At 39.3% G+C, this 21,421-nt stretch overlaps 1 protein-coding gene across 3 annotated transcripts in view; it reads right to left on the bottom strand.

Moving 5' to 3' along the window:
- GALNT13 (polypeptide N-acetylgalactosaminyltransferase 13) overlaps positions 1 to 21,421 on the bottom strand; it is a 344,283-nt gene that overhangs the window by 144,060 nt on the left and 178,802 nt on the right. For all 3 annotated transcript variants that reach the window (XM_075933416.2, XM_075933418.2, XM_075933417.2), the window contains 4 exons: positions 18,262 to 18,428; positions 15,818 to 16,025; positions 13,137 to 13,307; positions 1,309 to 1,426 (listed from right to left, as the gene is read on the bottom strand). In XM_075933416.2, coding sequence (XP_075789531.2) covers positions 1,309 to 1,426; positions 13,137 to 13,307; positions 15,818 to 16,025; positions 18,262 to 18,428 — 664 coding nt within the window. The remainder of the gene's footprint in view (positions 1 to 1,308; positions 1,427 to 13,136; positions 13,308 to 15,817; positions 16,026 to 18,261; positions 18,429 to 21,421) is intronic.

Here is a 21,421-nt window from a genome sequence, read left to right as displayed (position 1 = left end):
ACTTCCCTTTTTTATTCTTGGATCTGGACTTTTAATACTCCAGTCATCGGAAGAAGTGGGTTGTGCCCACGAAAGCTCATGATACCATCTGCATGTTTTGTTAGTTTTTAAGGTGCTGCTAGACTATTCATTGTTTCTTAAGTTTTTATAGGAATATCTGTTAGGCTTTTCTTTAACAATTATAGAATACTGTGTCCAGGTTCACTGGGCCATGGTTTAATTCACATCAGCAATTTTAGTTTCAAAATGCCTGTTCTATGGGTTAAGACTACTCATTATAAATCTCAGACATTAATTTACATTTATACCCAGCCAATGGGAGGATGAAGGGGTAAAGGGAACAGGTGTCCCGAGGCCCAGCAATTCAAATATGACCAGGGCTCTGGCCACTGTCACTGCTGAAGTAGCAGCAGCGGCAGTTAGAGCCCCAGGTCCTTTAGATTGCTGCTGGAGTGCTGTGCCACATGCTCTGGGCAATGCTAATGACTGCAGGGGCATCACCCTGCTCTGGGGAGTGCTGAGGGCCGGCTTCCCTCGGCTCCTCCCCTTTCACCAAGCACGGAGCCGTCCCCCCAACCTTGCTTGGCGACCCGTAGAGACTGTCTGCTCCTTTGTACCCAGCACAAAGTACATTTCTCTCTCTCTCTCTCTCTCTCTCTCTCTCTCTCTCTCTCTCTCTCTCTCTCACATCTGATACTTTAAAGCAAAAAGACTCAAGGCAAAAGAAACTTAGAAGGATATAATTTTTTTCCTACTTCACTGAATAAAATATGTATGCTTTAACACTATGTAGTTAAGATACTGCCAAAGTCTCCATTGATATCTTCTAGAAGCAATGATGTCTGCTTGACAAAACTTTATGGATAGAAATTTTATTTTATTTTGCACACTACTCTGCCTTGTAAAAACTGCAATACATCATATCATATTTATTATTCACATCTTTCCTAATCATTTATTCATCAAAGCCTCAATTTTCCAATTTTCATTTGATTTAAAAGGTAATTTACAAAATAAATGCATTTCATTCAAAGAGATTTTATTCTTGTTGGTGGCAAAACGCCTGTATCTGACAGAAATCAAGTCACTATGCTGCAGGATATGAAATTCCGCAGAGAGCATGGCTCATATTTAAAAAGAATAGAAGGCATCTGTAGTTATAGAAGGAAGGCATCTGTAGTTATTTTTAGAATTTTAAAATAATCCAGAACTTGCATTTTAGCTAAAACAGAAGTGCCTCATCTGCAATGTACATGCCATTATAGAATAACTGTTGATTGTCAGAAAATGAAGTAAAATGGGAATTACCCTAAAAGACATTTCAAGATTCTCTCCACCCCAGATATCCATTCCTGCATCGTAAGTTCCTATCTCTTCAAAGTAGTTTCTGTCAATAGAAAATAGGCCACCAGCCATAGTAGGGGTCCTAGTTGAAAACAAACACAAACAAAACAAAACAAAGGAAAAAAGAAAAATACTTTTTGAAAGACACTGTGAACTTTAATAATTTATATTATAGCACAGTCTCCAGACCTTTTAAATAGAAAATATATCCTAATTGCATTAATTAAAATATATAAAATAATAATATGGTTTAGAATTTCTACTCCAGCAGTAGGCCCAATAATGCATTTCTTATTCAGGAAAAAAAAACTCCCACTGACAACGAAAGCATTACTCGAGTAAGAAGTGCAGCATTATTCTGTACATGAAATTCTACTTCCTTATAATGCACCTAAAAAAATCAATTTAAGTGGATGGAATATTGGCCTTTTGCATCTGGAATAGCAGTTTAAATCCAATCTAAACTGCTTAGTGAAGAGAGTTTAATGCCTGTAGCTCTTCTTTTTGAGAGACTAAATGTTCATAAAATTACCAGGCATAATCTCTCTTAAGTGGATTATAAATCTTTACAACAGACAAATCCAATTAGGGTGCAAATTTTCTATGAGTAAAAATATCCTGTTTTCCTGCAAAGATTGTTTTATAGTTTAAATCTACATTAATGACCAAAGTTTATCTGAGATAACAGAAACATATATTATGGAAACAGTACAAATTTCAGGCTTCACAGACACAGCTCTGGGCTTCTCTTAGCATAAGAATAAAGGCTGAGATAATTTCATAACCAAAAGTTTTATCAGCACAGCTATGGAACTGTCACCCTAAACACTAGTGCACAGCGAAGGGGGGAGGACAGAACTAACAGGAAATCTAAGTTAGAACTTGACCCTATAAACATGGCTATGCAGAACTTTAATTATATTTTCTAGTATTTCAGACTGAGGTCTTTATGTTCTATAATCTTTCACATTGAAAATGTGGCCCTCCACACTTCAGTTAATCTATAAATTCCTTATGGCAGGATTGTGACATGCCCTTACAATACCATGTAGTGGAATAAGAAGGTGCAGGAGAGTGTCAATCCTCTGCATGTGCAAAAAAGTGGGGCACCATGTGGGAAGGATAGCAACTACTGTGGAAATACTATTCCATTCTTGTGTAAGTGAGCAAGCAGGGTCTGGGGGGATTGACTGACCCGCTCCTGAAAACTAGTCAGCAAATTTGAGACAGTGTGGAGGCTGAAGTGACTGGCTTCTGGTATAGACCAATAACAGATTACAAAAGGGGAGGCAAAGAACACATTACTGTCTGAGTCACAGTTAATTGTCTGCTCTGCTCTGATGGTGTTGCTAAGCCCTGTTCCTTACTAAAGGCAGGTTCTAAATCTACACTCTTGCCTTTAATATTTAAGGTGTTGTTATGATGAAGCACTTAAGCATAAGCTTCATTTTAAAGCATTCCATTAAAGTAATGAAATGTTATGTGCTTAAGTCCTTTGCTACATCTGAGCACAAAAAATGAGAATAACTATTAATTAGAGACGGGTATTCAAATACAGAAATTAAATAGTTGTTTTATTCTCAGAATTAAGAACTATTATAAAATGAATGACACTTGATTAAAATATACATTTTTAAGTAATATTTTCTATTACACTGCATACAGATACATATATAGATGAACAAACAGCTTTAATATAAAGCTGAATAAAACATTTAGTAAATTGAACAATTAATTTATTCAGCAAGTTCTCTGTTACACAATGGAGTGTTTGCAAAGGCGGAATATCAAATACACAGTATATTTACAATTTGTAATTTGCTCCTTGACTTTGGTCACATATGTCATAGGCTTCTCCTCTTTGAATAGATAAGCAATGCAATCACTTCCAACACAAATACTTGTGTGTGTGAATTTAAAATTCAGTGTCCATGAATACTTGTGACTGTGACATTGCAGATGACTTTCTGAAAATGCAGATGTCATTTTGATTGCTCAAATGAGCATAGCTCAATAGAATTAATTCAAAAATATTGATGAGTATTTAGGGAAATTGTTTGCATTACCCATTCAGCTCTATTAAAGTACATATATTTATACACACTAGGGCTGTCAACTGACATGTTAACACCTGAGATTAACACAGTCCAGGATTAGCTCGTTATTTTTTTTAACGCATTAATCGCAGGCATTAATGCTGCGCTGACCCTTCGAAGTGCTGCTGTGGCGCTTCAAAGGGTCAGTGCAACGCGGAGCCTGGGATCAGCTGGGGACTCCCCAGCTGACCCGGGGCTCCACTGCACCTTTGAAACACACAGAGGTGATGTTTCAAAGGAGCAGCCACCTCGCAGCTGAGCCAGGGATCAGTTGTGCGGTGGCTGTCCCTCAGAAATGCCACCTCCATGTGTTTCAAAGGGGCAGTGGAGCCCGGGGTCAGATGAGGGACTCCCCAGCTGATCCCGGGCTTCTGGGCTGCCCCTTCAAATGCATGTGGAAGTAGTATTTTAAAGGGGCAGCAGCACAAAGGTGGCATTTTAAAGGGGAGCCGTGGAGCCCAGGGTCAGCTTGGAACTCTCAGCTAATCCTGGGCTCCCCGTGGCAGTGAAACCCAGGGTCAGCTGGGCACTCCAGCTGATCCCAGGCTCCTAATGTGCTGCCCCTTTGAGGTGCCGGGGTGGCGTTTCCAATGGGTAGCGCAAAGCAGAGCCCGGGATTAGATGGGAACTCCAACTGATCTTGGGCTCCGTGTTGCGGTTCAAAGGGGCAGCACTGCATGGAGCCTGGGGTCAGCTGGGGATTCTAGCTGATCCCGGGCTCCATGCAGTGCTGTACCATTGAATCTTAATCGCTTGACAGCCCTAATACACACCCAAATACCTGGAAACAGACAACTTTGTGCACACTGAGGGACTTCTTTCACTCTTATTTTAGCACCAACACAACTTCACTGGTGCACAATAATAACAGGAGTGCTAGTATGCCCTGTGTAACTGCCCTGGTGGTAAAGAAAGCTGGTTACTGGTTTATACTATCAGTCCCACTATTGCTAGTGCCAGTGAGCTACACTGCCAAGAGATTTCCTTGAAGTCCTCCATGTAGAAATGTATTTTATATACCCATAAATATATTTTGTAAGATATATAAAGCTGACACCATATAGTATATAATTTTAACAGCATTAGACATTAAAAATAACGCTGCCATAAATACCTCTCATTTAGCAAGATATTTAATGAATCAAGGAATTTTGGCTTTGCATAATTATTTCCTATTGTGCCAGAGTTTACGATCACAACTCTTCCTAAGATAGCATAGCTCAGTAAAGAACAACCAAATGATATTGAACCTCTGCATTTATCTACATTTCATAAGTTGTTTTTCTCCCTATGCTCTCTACCCTGCAAGCTCAGATAATTAACTATCTGTCATTTCAATATAGTTAAGCAGCTTTGAGACATGGGATGACTTAACTGCCCTCAATCTTGCTAGATTTCTGCCACAAAAATATCAATGACCCTCTGAGATATAATGACAAACAAAACAGATGTTTGTTGAAACTGAACAGATGCTAATAATTTTTGGCTATGGCCCCTTACTTGACTGGAGCATTTTACTGTACAATATTGTAATGGGTGATTATCATCAAGCAGGGGAAGAAACAAAATTTCCTGTAATTTTTATATACTTCTTCATTTTATGTTTTAGCAAGTGCTTACCAATACAAAATATTAGCTTTATATGACAATTATATTAGTGACTAATAACAATCTCTATTTGTGTGTGAAATCACTACATTTAAACCTAAAACTACTTAAGTTTACTCAGTTTTATTTATATATTTAAAACTGACCAGGTTCATCAAGAAATCACCATTCACAAATGTTTTGTAAAAAACCTGCATGTAGCATTGCATGAACAAACATAAGCCAAAATATGAGCACTGTTTTGCAAATACACGTCAGAAGTTATTTTATTGAAATGAGTCGTCCCATTGGCTTTTCAAAGTAGAGATTTTCTCATCTTTGCATGGAATTACAATATTAAAGCCCCAATGTTTTGGATCAAAATCTGAAAATTTTCATTTTTGCAGATTTATTGTGAAAGCAGGTGACTCGCAGCAATTTCAATTGAGTTTTAGTTTGAGATTGGAGGAGGGGCTTTTAAAATAGTGAGCTTGTGCATGTAAATCAGGAATGGGCAAAATATGACCCACAGGCTGGATCCAGAATGCCAAACCTTTGAATCTATCCCATCCCCAAAGATACCCTCAGATAGGCTCCCTGCCTGTTACACCCCCACACATTGTTCAAAATGACCAGCTATGGAACCATGTGCATCTCTGAATGCTGAGCACTCCTGGGTAGGGCTTCATGCGCTGCCTCCCCCACTACATAATCTTACAGATCACCTGGGGCTGGAACCAGCCAATAGGAGCTGCCTGACTCATGTTTGCAGTTCTGGCAGCTTCCATTTCAACCCTTCTCATAAGTCTCCATGTTTTTTCAACCTATCTATTGTTTTTTATCATCTAGCCCCTTCAATCCTAATTTAAAGCCCTCCTCACTGGGGCTCTGTCTACACTGGCGGGTTGTTGCACCAGAAGTATGCAAATGAGACTAAGCGTGGAATATCGCCGAGCCTCATTTGCATACCTAATGAGCCGCCATTTTTGCAGAAGAGGCTCTTGCGCTAGAAGGAGCTGTCTACAATGCCCCTTCTTGCACACGAAAAACCCTCTTGCACAATGCCGCCATGCTGATTATTTTCAGGAAAAATCCCTCTTTCGCAAAAATGGTGGCTCATTAGGTATGCAAATGAGGCTCGGAGATATTCCACACTTAGCTTCATTTGCATACTTCTGGTGCAACAACTCGCCAGTGTAGACATAGCCCAGGTTAGCCATTGTTATTGACTGCCTCAACAGACAGCCAGAAGTGCAAACTATACACAAAGACAAGGTATATGTAAGATAAATAAGGACATTAGCTATATGAAATCTGGAATAAGGATTCTATTCATATCGGTCCTTATTGGTATCAGACATCATCCAGTTGTTGGGAAGGAGAATGAGAAGGGAACTAAAAAAGGTATGCTCCCTATTTTCTGCATATATTTGTTCTTTTATTTTTATTCATAGTAGTTGGCATAGTAATAAAGTGCCTAGAAAGAAAACAAAAATGCCTAAAAGGGTGAATCAAATTTTAGCACCTGGGGGATGAGCTTTTAAGGAGGAAAAGGAAAGATGGACTGGCATGGACAGCTTTAACATGCATAGCACAAAAAAACTGGTATTTTTGACATCCTAGGTATGAAGACACAAGCTGTGTTTAAATTGTTCTCAGCACAGACACTCTTCTGTTGCCTGAGGCATGATAATAGGTTGGCACACGGACAAAAGCAGGATTGAACTCTCTCAAAGACACAGGAGCTTTGCAGAGTGAAAATATAGTATGAAAGACTATCTAGAGGAAAATATTAAGGAAGTAGCTCTGTTTAACAAGAATATGAGATGTGGTTAATCCTGTGCTTCATCATTTGGACAGTGGTAAAACAGCCACTTGACAAAGGTATATGGTTAGTTATTTCCTAGGGTTTGTTACTCCATTTTAATTAGTCACAGCTGGATGCTGAATTGATGTCTGTAATTATTTATATGAAGCTCTGATTTATAGTTCTTTTATTTTGCATCTAAAGCTAAACAAGAATAGTGGTTTCAAAGTTATTGTAACTGCTACTCAAACATACTCCTGCTGTCTTTTGATTTAATAACTTCTCCTTGTGTTCTGTACATTCTTTCAGCTGATGGTTGTTGGTTTTATAATTTCTGTGTTGGTTGCAATCATGAGAAACTACTTTGGCTCCAGAAATCAATCTACCTTTGGGGGATTTGCCCCACTTTGCCCCCACCCCCACCCGTCTCCTCCTATTTCCCTCCTCACTCAGTAATTTTAGTTTTTGGTTTTTGGTGCTTTTATTAAACATTAAAATAATTACATTTGTGGGGAAAAAGAAAGATAACAATCAAGCCTGAGAAAAATCCAGTGAACTCAAACTTTAGTAAAGGTTCTGATTTATTTTTCTCTTTGAATTTTGGTTGAAAATTGTTGGGTGGTTATTAATATCCAAATGTATTCTTTGTCCCCAGTGTAAGCTAGTAACCTTTATTTCACTTCTCAGCTGAAAGAAAAAATGTAGAATATGTCTGGAATGATGAATAATGTAACATAGCGTTAGTAGACAGGGTACAGGGCAGCAGGAGGAGAGAGTTGGATCTAATTCCAGGTTGGGTGTATGGTTTTGGGCTGGTCACTTACTACCTCTACAGTCAGGGACTGAACAAAGATATTAACTGGATGGGCCGTTATATTCAATACCCAAATGACATAAAAAACTAAGTATCAAACACCTGCAGCCCATTCTATTAACCTCATTTAGCATGGACACTATAACTGACAGGATTTTTTTTCCTTTCTCTCCTCCCCCTCTCTTTTCTTTTTCTGCTTTACATTTTTGGAGTTTCTGCACTTCTCTTGCTCCACTCACCTGAAGAAGTGGGTTGAACCCACAAAAGCTCATGATGGTACATATTGTTATTCTCTAAGGTGCTACAAGACCATTTGTTTAAGTTTTTTTTTTTTAACCTATAAACTGGGGACAGTATCCAACTTTGTAAAAGTGCAAGGAGTTCTTTGGATGAAATGCATCATGTAAGTGTAAAATTATTATTGGAGAAGAGAAGATATCATGTTGACCTTATAAAAAAATAGGTAAACTTCCTAGCTGTGTGGTGAGGAAAAAACAAGAAAGGGAAAATGGACATTGGAGCGGTGTTTAACAGGAAAAAAGCATGGGAGCAAAATAGGGGACACATTTATTAAGAAGAATGACAGCAGTGACTGTACATTGGTTCAGAGCATTTACAATTTGCTGTATCAGAATTCTGAATGCTGTAGTGGGAGCCGGGTGGGCAGGCAGCCTGGCTCAGTCCCTGATCACACCGGGTCCGGGACCAAACCCCCCGTGGATCTGCAATTTAAAATGCAGTGGGAGCTGGAGGGCAGGCTGCCTAGCTCCTACTACCTTTTAAATTGCAGAGCAGGGTTTGGTCCCAGCATAAGCCAGGACTGAGACTGCTCCTCTCCCTATCGAATAATCGAGTCATTGATTAGTAAATTAACCTAATTTGAACATCCTTACTGCTTAGAGTTTACTGTCAATTTCATGTTAAACTTATTTTATAGACTTTGTTTGTCTGTCTGTTTGATCAAGAACTCCTAAACGGTAAGAGCTACAACCATAAAATGTGGTATATAGCTTCCTCTTATCATAACTTAAAGCAATATAAGGGTTTGGTTGTGTCAGGAAAATGAGTTGGCCCTGGAATGGGATTGCTTCTCATAAAACCAAACAGAAAAGAGATAGAATCACCAAAGCAAGTACAATCCTCAAAATTCACATAACTGAGTGAATGTTGAAAAAGATACTGAACCAAGATGAGCCAAAAAAATAGGATGAACCTGGCATAGGATTGCTTCTCAATAAACTTTACAAAAAAGATAAAACAGAGAAATTTGGAGTAATGCTCTGTTTCGTCACTACTGGGCAACACTGAGTAAATGTAAGATGACTGAGCTCTGGTAAGACTTTTCTTCATAAGAGAGTTGAGTGACAGACAAGTGAATTATCCAGCTATTTCTTACTAAAGGTGGTAAAGGTCTTTAATACTTCAATACTAGAGTGTATGCTTGTTGCTATTCAGTACAAAAAGGGAAGGTAAGTATTGATCAATATTACCTTATTATAGATAATAGATACTTTATCTAATACTCTTCTTTCAATTAACTTTCAGCGCACCTAAGAGCAAAATTTGGGTGCAATGCTTGTATTATATATATAGGTGTAGCACAAAGTCCAGTGTGTTTCAGCAGCAGCGCTGGGAACTACAAGTTGTGGACTACAAACTGCAGCATGTTGGGAGAACTTCCTGGTTCCTGCCAGGATGTGTCCTCTGCCCCCAGCAGGGTCTAGCAGGTACTGTGCTAGAAGCAGCTCGCATGCTGAGAGGAGGGGCTGCTGAACTGTAATCCTGTTTTATGTTTTTTACAGAATAAAGCCTGTTCCTGGTGGTTTGTCTGAGTGGGTCTGGTCTGAGGAGCATACACACACAATATACACTGTGCAGAGCACACCAAGCAGCCTCAGGCTTAGCCTCCCACAACGCTAGCAAACAGGAGGGGTATTCTTTACACATGGAAGAAAATAAAGTCAGTGGTGTTACACACACCAATTTGATCTATTAGACTGAAAAACAGGTTTAAATACAAACTCACAGTACTTTATCCAGATGCTTATAGAATGGGAAAATCGACCAGAAGAAATGATTTGTTGCTTAGATTTCACTGTTTGTGAATGCACTGTCTGTGCATGCCTAGAGTTAATAATTGTTTGTATGCCAAAATAAATAACCCCAATCCTATAATTTAAGTAGTACCTTAAGACATATGTTACATTTTCCTATATACCTCTGCCTTACTCACTAATTATCTCCAGCGGGCCTACTTTTAACACTTCAAGCTAAAACCAAAAAGTACTTGTCAAATACATATCTTATTCTGTCTTTTCCCAACCTCTTCAGGATTTTTATTTTAATAACAGGATTTGTTTCATTAAAATCTGTTGACTAATTTTGTCTCAGGACCAATCTATAAAATAGTAATGTTTGTAGAATATCAGCAGTTAAGCCCTACACAAACCAGCCAAAATACCAGGAAGTTTCTCAAAAACACAAACTCTTTCTCACTGAAGGAGTTGGTAACCATGGAGAGGAGAGCACTGATAAGGGCTGGTGCCAGAAGCATTCTTTGAATTCCTTGAAATTCCCCAGAAGACAGTATTATTATTCAGGAGCTGGGTAGAGTGGACAGGTGGAACAAGGAAGTTGACCTATGAAACACTGTGAAGGGATATGAGGGAAGAAAGCCCGTACAGGAGGGGGCATGGAAAATGCAGCTACTTGGTGTGGGGAAGAGAGTCTGAGCCAGTAGGGATGGTGATAAGATTTAATTCTGGAGATTTTACACAAACATCTCAGCATTAGTGAAACAGCTATTGTGGGGATTTGTAGATAACAATAGTAAGATTTGACCATGGGGAAAATAGTTTCCTTATTTCTAATTTTGCCCTTTGGGACAATACTTGCTCCAGGCCAGGTCATCAATAGCTCTGTGTGTGTTCATGTGTATATATTGTACAGTATACACAGGTTGGCCAAGAGAATTTCCAGGCCCCTGGGCAATGTGGGGGAGCAGTTCCCACGCTCCCAGAAGGGGTGGACCCCAACGCCACCTCACATTAGCCTTCTGAGCCACCCACAGCACTGTGTAGCACTGGCGGGGATTTAAAAGGCCATGGACTCCGGCGTCTGCTGCTGTAGCAGTGGCAGTGGCTGGGAGACCCAGGCCCTTTAAAACTGCGGAGCCCCAGGGCAATTGCCCCCCCCTTTGGTAGAACTGTTTAGACTTCTAGAACAGTGTTTCTCAACCTTTTTTTTTATAAAGTACCCCTTTAAATATATATATATGTACCCCCAGTACCTACAGTTTTCAGACACAATTTTTTTCTACTGTTGTAACACATTTGTTTAAACAACTTAATCGTAGCCGGGTGGGCAATGACATTTTTAGGTGTAGAAAGTACAAAAATAATAAATCATGTAAAACTGAAAACAAAAATTCAGTTTTCTCCCAATTTCAGTTGTGTTGACGTACCGCCCCAAACTTCTCTCAAATACCCCCGAGGGTACTTGTACCACTGGTTGAGAAACACTGGTCTAGAACACCTTTTAACATCATCTTCATTATGGGCCAGAATCTCCAGCTGAGTTATAGCCCTTCTGCACCATTTAGGTGCTACAAAAGGAGTTATAATCCAATTGCAAACACTCAGCAGAGAATTCATCTGACAGAGGCTCCTCTGCACTATAGTCAGGCCCTCAACTTCTGGTCTCCAGGCCCTCTTCCTGGGAAAGAAGTGTGTCACAAATGAGGATGACATCTGGTTGAGCTGTGCTCTGCTACCATACATCTCTACTGCTATAGGGTCCATAAAGGATCCATCACTGTCATACACTAGTGCTGCTAAGAAGCATCACAAAGTGACTGTGGAGCTGGGATCACTACAAAAATCATGGAGACAGAATCAACTTCCTGACAGACATACCTGAGTCCAATCCCCCAGTACTTAGGTGCAGGAAAGCACTAAGCCCTAAATGTGAAGCATTGCTAACATTTATGGTAGTAATTATTTAAATAGTCAACATTTATTATCTGTGGTACTCATGGTACTGTTTCCTTACACTAGGAATTGGAAATAATTGTAGTAACCATCCAAAATTGCTGGCAGTTTAAAAAGGGCCATTATGTACTCTCCAGAGTCCAATTCCTCGAAGCAATGTCCAAACAGAATTTGGCTTAAACTTTCTAGTCAAGTATGTAAGAACCAAATCCTGATCCCCTTAAAGCTGGCTAGAAAGGCAACCATCATGGAGGAGTCCTCAAGTAGTACAGAGCAGCCATAGGTGGCTTTATCCCCTTCTCTCCAGGCCCTGCACCAAAGGGATACTCAATGGTGAGAATAGACTCTTGGAGGTTTACTGCAACAAGGCAGTTTGGATCCAGGACTGAGGGAACAGACAGATGTCAGAAAGGCACCTTTGCTCCCCGCTCTCAGCTGTGCAAGAGCATTTAATCCTTATATTCTACATACCAATCTGAATAAAGATTCTGTAGTTTTTATGTTTCCTAATAAATAAACGGAAGAAAAAGAGGGTTCCTGATAACTTCACTGTCAAGAAGAAATATTTTTAAAAACCCACGAAAATCCAAGACTCTGTACATAACATTGTAACAGAGAATTACAGATTTCTGCCCTTTTTAAACAAATAATTATGAACATTTCTTTTGTTATCCATCGTCTTGCCTGTCTCTTTCTTTTGGCTATTTCAACCTGAGCTGGATTTCTCTGTTTGTTGCACGCTGTCATGGGTCATGCTGGACTGGGAATTTTCTAACCTTCGTTATGCCTTACACATGTTTGAAATCACTGTATCCACTTTTCAGTATTTTTATTAGTTGTCATGAGGACCATTAGAGGTATTAGAATTGAACAAATAATTCACAGAAAATAATTTAATCAAACAAGTTTCTCAAATGTAAATTAAAGTGAGCCACCAAATGCTTTCTTTAACTAAATCTGAATCTGTAGATCACGAACAATTCATTAACAGTGTTCAATACTAGAATGGGAAATGTTGTTTGCACACATATTGTAGATAACATTTCCATTCCCTGACTGGAAGAGCATAAATTTTAGAATCAAGTTTCTATGAAAAATATTAGAATTTTACAAGTTTGGAAGCTGTTCTCCACAAGTAGTTTCTAAATACTAATTTAAAATTAATTGTCTTCATGAAAATGCCAGGCAGTGAACTTCTTCAATAGAGAAACTTAAGAAAATTAATGCAAAGGAGACACAAATATATCCAAAGCAAATTCATTTTTTTTATTTTATTTAATACTCACAGAAGACATTCAAGGCATTTGCTCAGCTTTGATAACTATATTGCAGTTCTGTGAATAGGTGAGAAAATGGAACCTTTATGCTTTCTGGAAATGTATATATTTAATTTATTAAAATCTCAATAATTAAGATGATTAACCACAAATAAAACTTCAATGCTTACAATTATACAATGCAGTCATAATACACAAGCATCCTTTGCTCATTCTCCTTACCTTACAGGCAAGGTTCTGTCTCCTTTCCTTCTGTCCATCTCTCTCTGAGGAACAGGATACCAGCGAAAATTAAGTTTCCAGTTAAAGCCTCCATAAGTCATGTCTGACCCAGCCATGTATTCAAATGTATCATCGCTGATCACATCAATGATTGGACAGACAACAGTTTTTCTATAAGAAAAAATATTATTTTTAAATAAGAAATTTCAACTTTAACACATATTAATAGGCTAGAGACCTCTTTCTGTCATGGCTTCTCTGCATATGAATCAAGACCCTCACTACAGTTTATATACTGGAAACAAGATTGTGCAAAAATTAATTTACTCGGGTTCACATTTTTTGCAAATCCCCATTTTTGTTTATAGAGGCTTGCACTCCCTGAATTTCACTCCAGGTTCAACCCTCCCAATTTCAAATTATAGCCAGCTTTAAGCTATCGGATTTCAGGACTAATTCATAGTAATCAAATAGGAGGTCCCTAGAGTTTCCATGCAAATGCATTAAGCTGATACAAATTAGGTCAAAAATTAATTTAGGTTGACTCAAACCTCAGCAAATCTGTGGTGAGTTTCAGATTTGGAATAAAATTTGAAATTGTAATGAAACATTTAATTTTAATTTCATCACTTACTCTTTACAAATATTTTTCCATGACTTCTATACATATTTCCACCCTTCAGTGCTCTATTATGGAATGCATAATTGACCTTTAAACTGATGTCCATGTTAACAATGTCAACTCAGAAGTCCAAACATGGTACAGACGATAGAACTGTCCATACACAGCATAATCTGTGCATCTACTTGAAGTACCAACTCTACTTGCAGTAACATTTCTCAGTGTCTTCTGTATCAGTATGAGTCCTAGCTAAAGAGAATCCCCACAGTTAAGACAGCTTTTCAAATTCACCTAAATTTTGCTGATGCTATGGCAAGCTGACCGCTGTAGCATATAGCTTTAACTTTCCTGCAAGAGGTGCTGTACGTTGTAGTTTTATCCCCAGTGGGATAGCTATTCTCTCTGCTATGCTTGATGTTTTTTATCAGTTCATAATTTGTAACACTGTTTGTAACATGAGTCACAAAGCTTAAACAGTAAAACTCCCTTCTATAGTAGAAACATTGTAGTTAAACTTTAAAAGATACAAATGGTGCACCACAATCTAAAATACTGTTCATTTCCCTAACACTCCAATAACAGCTGCATAAAAATTATTGTAAACAATTAGTAAAGTATATTATATTAAGCTGAATCCCTAAGGCTACAAGAGTCGGCTTTCCTTCTTCCCTCTTGTGCATCTGGTGGATAAATTCCGGCTGGCAGACCAAATCTGGTCCACTAGGGTTAGCTCCTGTCACCATTTCAGACTGCTGATTTCTATTCCCATACACAGATACCCCCCTCCTTCAAGGAAGGGATATTGCTGCATTTCGTGCCCCAAGAGCAAAACAAAACTACTATTTGTAAACTTTCCCCACACCTTTGATCACCACATATTTGCACAGTTACCCCCATCTCCTTTCCCTATGCCCTATTCTCTGTCGAGACACCCTCCACATCGACCACATGTTGCTCCTTCTCTGCTCAGCTAAAGAAGCTCCTTAGTTGTTACTCTAGCATTCAACTGATGCTGGTAACTGCTTTCCTCCAATGCATACCCTGACCACAGGTCTTCCCTCCTCCGCACAGTCGCTCATGATCCTCCAACCCAAGAGACACTCTGTCCATCTGTAATCCCAGGAGCTACTGTACTGTACTGTAGTGGAGCTAGTGTAGCTAGATGTTGTTGCTCCTCTGCTCTCTGGGTCACTCAGGGATTGTTTTCTTGCAATCCTTCTGTGGTTATGCACTTCACAAAGAGAGGCAAAGAGCCTTTTTTGATCTTGAACACATTTGAGTTTGTAGATAGGAAGGCCTCTCTCTCTCTCTCTCTCTCCGTCTCTCATACATACACACACACACACACACACACACACACACACACACACACACACACACACACACACACACACCATTGCTTCCTCAACATAAAATGTAAGTGCATACAATTTGCATTTTAGAATAGCAAAAAGTGATGATAGCAAAGCTTTTGGCTCTGATTTCTGTTTGCAACTGAGGTCTCACTTAAACACATCAGCTGAGCAAGTATACATTGTACTGTCCACTTGGAACACAGGATAAGCATCAATTCCAATTGTTTGTGAGCTCAAAAGAGAAGAAAAGATGGGGACAGTGGATGAATGCACCGCACACATAAGCACTCATTAGCCAAACCAAGATGGCAAGTTAGTTTGCCAACCAAATGTTGAATATGTACCACAGAAATAAAAAGGCATAATTTATTAACAATTATTACCAGCCACATTGACAGAGACACTGTGGCAATAATGATACAATAACTTTTAAAGCATCTTAATCCATTTAAAAATACTTCCTGAAAAATTATTTTGGGGCACAAATGTGAGACAAAATGTACAGAACCATTTTTTTTTAAACTAAAAATGTTGTTGGGCTGATGACTTGTTTTCAGTGTCTTCAGGCCAAAGAAGATTATTTTCCTAGCAGAGATATAACCATATTGAAAATAAAGGGCTATAAAAGAACCTCTGACAGACCCTTAACAAGAGAGTTGTAACAGATACCGTCATCATGCAGCAGAACATAAATCATTCCTTACCTGTCTTCCTTTATTCTTGCCAGCAGGGGCTCAAGCCAGCCTATAGTACATTCACAATGTGCATCTAGGAAAGTGATGACCTGGCCCTTAGAAGCCGCTGCTCCTCTGAGCCGAGCACGAATAAGTCCTGACCGTTGTTCCATCCTAATAATTTTTACTGGCACTTCCAAATTTTTCACATAATTTTCTAATGAGGACTTCAGAAAATCTGCCATATGCAATTAAAAAATAAAAGAAAAATTTTGGTTCAAATTAGATTCAGTGAGAGTTCAAAATAGAATTCTATGGTTAATACATCATACTGGTCACTCAGAACAATTATTTAACAATATTTTCATGCATGAACATTGAAAGAATGAAGGCCCTGGAAGCACAAGTCAGGAAATAATCCGAGACATGTTTGATGATTTTCTGAAGAATGAGAGATAAGTTTCCAGGTGCTGGAGGCTTATCTTAGAACACTGCTCACATTCTAGGATTACAATGTAGGCCATGCTGTTATGATCGATGCACTTGTGGTCAATTTAACAAGCCTAGTAAAGACCTGCTAAATCAATCACAGAGAACACTCAGGAAGTCTGCCAAAAGGAGAGAAGTAAGATAAGTTGATGGGAGAGCATCTCCCATCGATGCAGAGCAATGAATACAGTGCGGTAAGTCAACGTAACCTGTCAAATCCAGCTATGTTATTCACTTAGGACAACTTATTGTGGTAATGTAGACAATAGGGATATAAAAAAGTGATTTTAAAAGGTAACCATTTGACTGCAAAAATCTTAGTGGTCACCCATGCTGCAGGCTCTGCCATATAAAGCTCAGCTTTATACGGCAGAGCCAGCAGCGAAGTCTCCCAGGGAAGCAGGGCTACCAGCCCCTGCTGACTCCACTCCTGAGGGGAGGCTTCATGAAGAGGACAGAAGGCCTAGGAAAACCTTCAAGGTGCCCCTTGCAGTGTTTTTTGACCATTTCCTTCAGGGGACAGGTTTTGACACCCATAGAGAAATCTAGCAACACAGCTGCTAAATCCTGCAGTTGTCATGGTTGGTACAGTGCAGTGCAAATATTTTGATATCCAAAGGAAATACACTGACAGATTTTTTGGCCTTTCATCAGTTCTATTCTTTTAAATTTATTTTTTTAATCACTAACACTGTCAAAAGCAGATTTTTGTTACTGAAAATTGTTTTTTTTTCTACCCTCATATAGCCCCAATTAGTAGTTTACAAAACTATGTGAAATTCAGGCTCAATATAAATTAAACACAAAAACTGTTATTCACCAAAGATTCATCTGAAGAAACTGTTTGAGCATCTGACATTCGGACAGGATTGAAGCTCAAGAGTGAGTTGTTTCCTTGTTAGAAGAGAAATGAGCAGCAGACACAGGATGCCATGAGTGTTTACTTAAGCTGTGGGGCAGCACAACTTCACAGGTAATTAATCAGCCCCACCCAGTCAGAGGCTCAGGGCAACCTGCAAGAAGCTGACTGACTGGGCAGGGCTGATTAATCACCTGTGAAGCTGAGCCATATTCCTCATGATATTCTTTATCTGGAACCATTGCTCCTGCTAAGGTGCACAAAAAATTCTTAAACTGCCCACCACCTCTGGAGAGCTATGCAGCAGGTGGCTGCTCCGGTGGGCGAGGATGGCTGAGACGATGTGGTGAGGGAGCCGCTGCGGTGGGGAACCAGAACCAGAACACAGCCATGTGGCAGGGTTTGTATGGGGAGGAGGCCTGTTTCAGTGGCTGGGGCTGCCATGTGGTGGTGGTGGGGTCGGGGCCTGTTCTGGCACTAGGGACCGGGATCAGGACCTGCTGCATGGCGAGGGAATGTCTGCTCCAGTGACCGGGAATGGGACATGTCGCATGGCCATGGTAAGGGGGCAAGGGTCTGCTCTAGCAGCTGGGAACGGGACATGCTGCATGGCGGGGGGTGTTTTTGCTCCAGTGGATGGGAATGTGTGTGTGTGTGTGTGTGTTCATAAATTGGGTGCTACTGTGGCACACATCCAAACCAGCACACATGACCTTAATATTGGTGAACAGGCCAAAACTCACTTTCTCATGTTTAGAAAATCTTAGAGGGAAACACTGTCTGGAACATTGGAACAAAACTCTAATTGTAACAGCTCTGGGTAAACATTCAATCCCTGTCAGACTGTCTGCCAACTACTGACTCAGGAACATCCAAGTCTTAGCACCTCCACAAATACATTACAAACCTTTATGACCAGATGTCCAACACGGTAAATGAAAAGCATCATTATCACTGATCTATTTAATCCAAGAAAAAAAAAACCCCCGTTTTTGGAGCTAAGGATCAAAACTCCATTGATATACAATTCCTTCTGTTGTGTTCTCACATGCGACACTAACAAAATATGTAAATCTCTATCAAATTATTATAACTATCCATTAGAAGAGTAGAGCAAGAGTCATACCTCTTTCACTGGCATCATCTACCAAGATCACCTCAGAAAGCAGATTGTGTGGGGATCGGTTTATAACACTGTAAACAGTTCGAAGCAAAGTACTCCAGGCTTCATTATGAAATACTATAACTACACTTGTATTTGGGAGTTCATCAGGGTAGACTTTTGTCTTGCATCTGCCAAAGAGAAAAAAAGAGAGGTTAATTTATTTATAAATTCATTCGTCAGTGTGATGTAACAACAGGACAAGTTATCAAGTTCTGAAAATTGAGCCTCAAGATTGCTGGACAATACACCATTCAGTAGGATATGAATCTCTCTCAACTTTCCCCAGCCACTGTACTCCCACCATGACACCCCTCTCAACCCTAAAAAACCCCAACAAAAATTTTCAGGCACAGGGTTTTTAATACTGTATTCTGGTTAGGAAAAAATCATCAGCAAAAACAATAAGGCTGCAAATAAAAAAAAGTAACCTGATCTCTTAAATGGAGAATTAGCATTTTCATCCAAGAAATAATACAGTGCATACACAAACAAAATGTGTGAATGATGAGTTGAATATCTCAGTTTGGATAAAATGGAACCCAACACTGGGTTAGTTTCTTAAAACTAAAACCTAAAAACAAATATTTTTCAAAAGAAATCAATTTCCCCATTACACTAAGGATGGAAATAAAACTTTTATCTCTATCCTCCAAAAACTTTATTTTTTGTGGATTGATATTATGGAACTCTTAAAAACCAACCATGCCTGGTTTTAGTAGAGGAAATTCACCAGAGGTGTTTTGCAACCTAAAATCAAAATATAGTCTCCTTTCCCCAGCTCTAATATGTGTACCTCACATGCATGGGCAGATACCATAACACTAATAGCACTTGTCAACAAAGCTAAAACTTTAATTTTAATATTTTTAGCATTGCTACTTATAGCAATCTTTTAGATATATTGATGAATATTAGTTTATGTACTTAAAGTCATTTTATGGCTCTATTTTAATCTTTGTGACCCTAATTTCAAGAAATCCCTTAAACACATTCTTAACTGTAAGTTCAGTGCTTACCTGAAGTGACCTCCCATCCCTAATTGTGTAGGACAATCCCTAAATGTACATTTTAAGTCCTGCTCTGAATGATTCCAGGATAACATTTGTCCTGCATCCTGTCTGTACCTGCCCGATGTTCAGGGGTGGCACTAGCCTCTTCTTGGTGTATTTATAGTGAGAAGGAGGATGAGGTTGCCCCCCCTCCTCCTCCCAGCACAAGATCCTACCCTACTGCTTCGCCTATTCCCCATGAAGTCCTGCCTCTGCTCCAGGGCAGAAATCAGGATTGGGCATTAGTAAGACCTACCTAGGGAACCCGAGTCGCTGTGGTTCTCCTCATCATCCCAGACATCAACCTCCCCTGGACAGTGCACCTCAAGGAACGGGGGCTGCTCTTGGCCACCACACCTACAGCAAGCAGAGTGTCCAGGGCTCAGCCTGCCTAGTTCTGGCTTCTAACATGGCCAGGGACACCTGAATATGTCCTGTTTTCACATTTTGAAAAGGTGATCTGCTTACCAATCTGGAGGCCTGTCTGTAGCAATGATTTCTACTGCAGGTAAGTACATGTTTAAAGAGGAACTTATAAACATTTTATTTGAAATGTTTTACATCTGAACATTTATGTTAACTTAATGTTACAAGCAGAGAAACGCTTCTGTAGTCTATTGGCCTTTTCTGACTTGGTATGCTCAGGGCCGCTGAAAGCGGGGGTGAACGATTTAAAATCCTGGGGCTGCAGACTACTGGGCTGTTTCCACAGCAACAGCAGCAGCCAGAGCCCTGGGACCTTTATATTGCCACTGGATCCCCGCATGGCACAGTCCAGTTGGTACAGAGGACTGACTGGGGGAAGTGTGGCACTGGCATGGCCTGGGAAGTTGAGGGCTGGCTGTCCCTAGCTCCGCCCCTTTTATCTAACACCCTACCCATTCTGGAGGCCCAGAGCTGGCCCCCCCGCAAACACACACTGCCTAGGGCCCGAAGTCTGTTAAAAGCCCTGGATATGCTCTAATTCTCACACAAGAGCATTGTATCTCTACGGTCCGTAGTATTTTAATACTTCCCATGCTGCAGAGAATCCATACAGCTAAAACTGTATGTTGTGTTACCTTCCTAGTATTTGTAGTAGGTTAGTCAGTCAAGTTACTTTTTGATTTAGATGTCAAACTAATGTTATAATTAGGGCACTGAAGAAACATCTAAGGGTCCATATGTGTTCCCCAATACTTTGCATAACTAAACTCAGTAAAACTTTCTTTATGTAAGTTTTTATGTCAATGAGGAAAGAAAGAAAGAGTCACAATGATAGCCTTCAAAATTTAAGTATGACATAGCAAGATAAGAAATATAGAAAAATCCACTGGTTTCCATATTATAGTCAAAATTCCATAATGCACTCTAGAAACTAGAGCAAAGAACCTTTGTTGATTGCTTGTCTTATCCATATGATAAGATCGATTATGGAAGGAGAGTAAAATCAGGAATCATGAAAAATTCACATGGACTGGAAATTGTTCTTCTCAGATTGCACAGCTATGTATAATGTTGCCATCTCCACCGATAGATAATGCCATTTTTAGATAATGCCATTTTTACATGAATCCTGTAAATCTAAATCCTAAGAGATAGGCATCTCTTAGGATTTAGATTTACAGGATTCATGTAAAAATGGCATTATCTATCTGTGGAGATGGCAGTAGTTTATTTTGAGTAACATAAAAATAAGTGATCAAAACACGATCACTCAGAAAGAAAACATTGTTATTTTTGCAAAAGTTAGTAAATGTTTTCTTAAAATCAAACAATGCTCAGTTATCCACCGAAGAGATATTATGGTTGAACTGAATAATTAAATTCAGTCAATGAAGTCTGAAAAGTAAGAATGTCAATGCAGAAGAACACAGCTTTAATTACAAAGTTGGCTAATGACCTCATAATGTAGTAGTTGAAGGGGTTATTTTGAAACTGTTTATTTTTCCTTTAGTATTATACATTGTTCAATATTTCATAAGTGATTGATATTTGAATTTATATAAAATAGATTTGATTATAGCTACTTGAAGCAAACTATTAAAATGAGATCGTGTAGTCTAAACTATTAAATTATTTTATCATGGTGC

The sequence above is a fragment of the Pelodiscus sinensis genome, chromosome 7, assembly GCF_052426305.1.
Source record: "Pelodiscus sinensis isolate ZL-2025 chromosome 7, ASM5242630v1, whole genome shotgun sequence".
Classification (NCBI taxonomy): domain Eukaryota; kingdom Metazoa; phylum Chordata; order Testudines; family Trionychidae; genus Pelodiscus; species Pelodiscus sinensis.
This window is presented reverse-complemented; position numbering and strand designations above follow the sequence as displayed.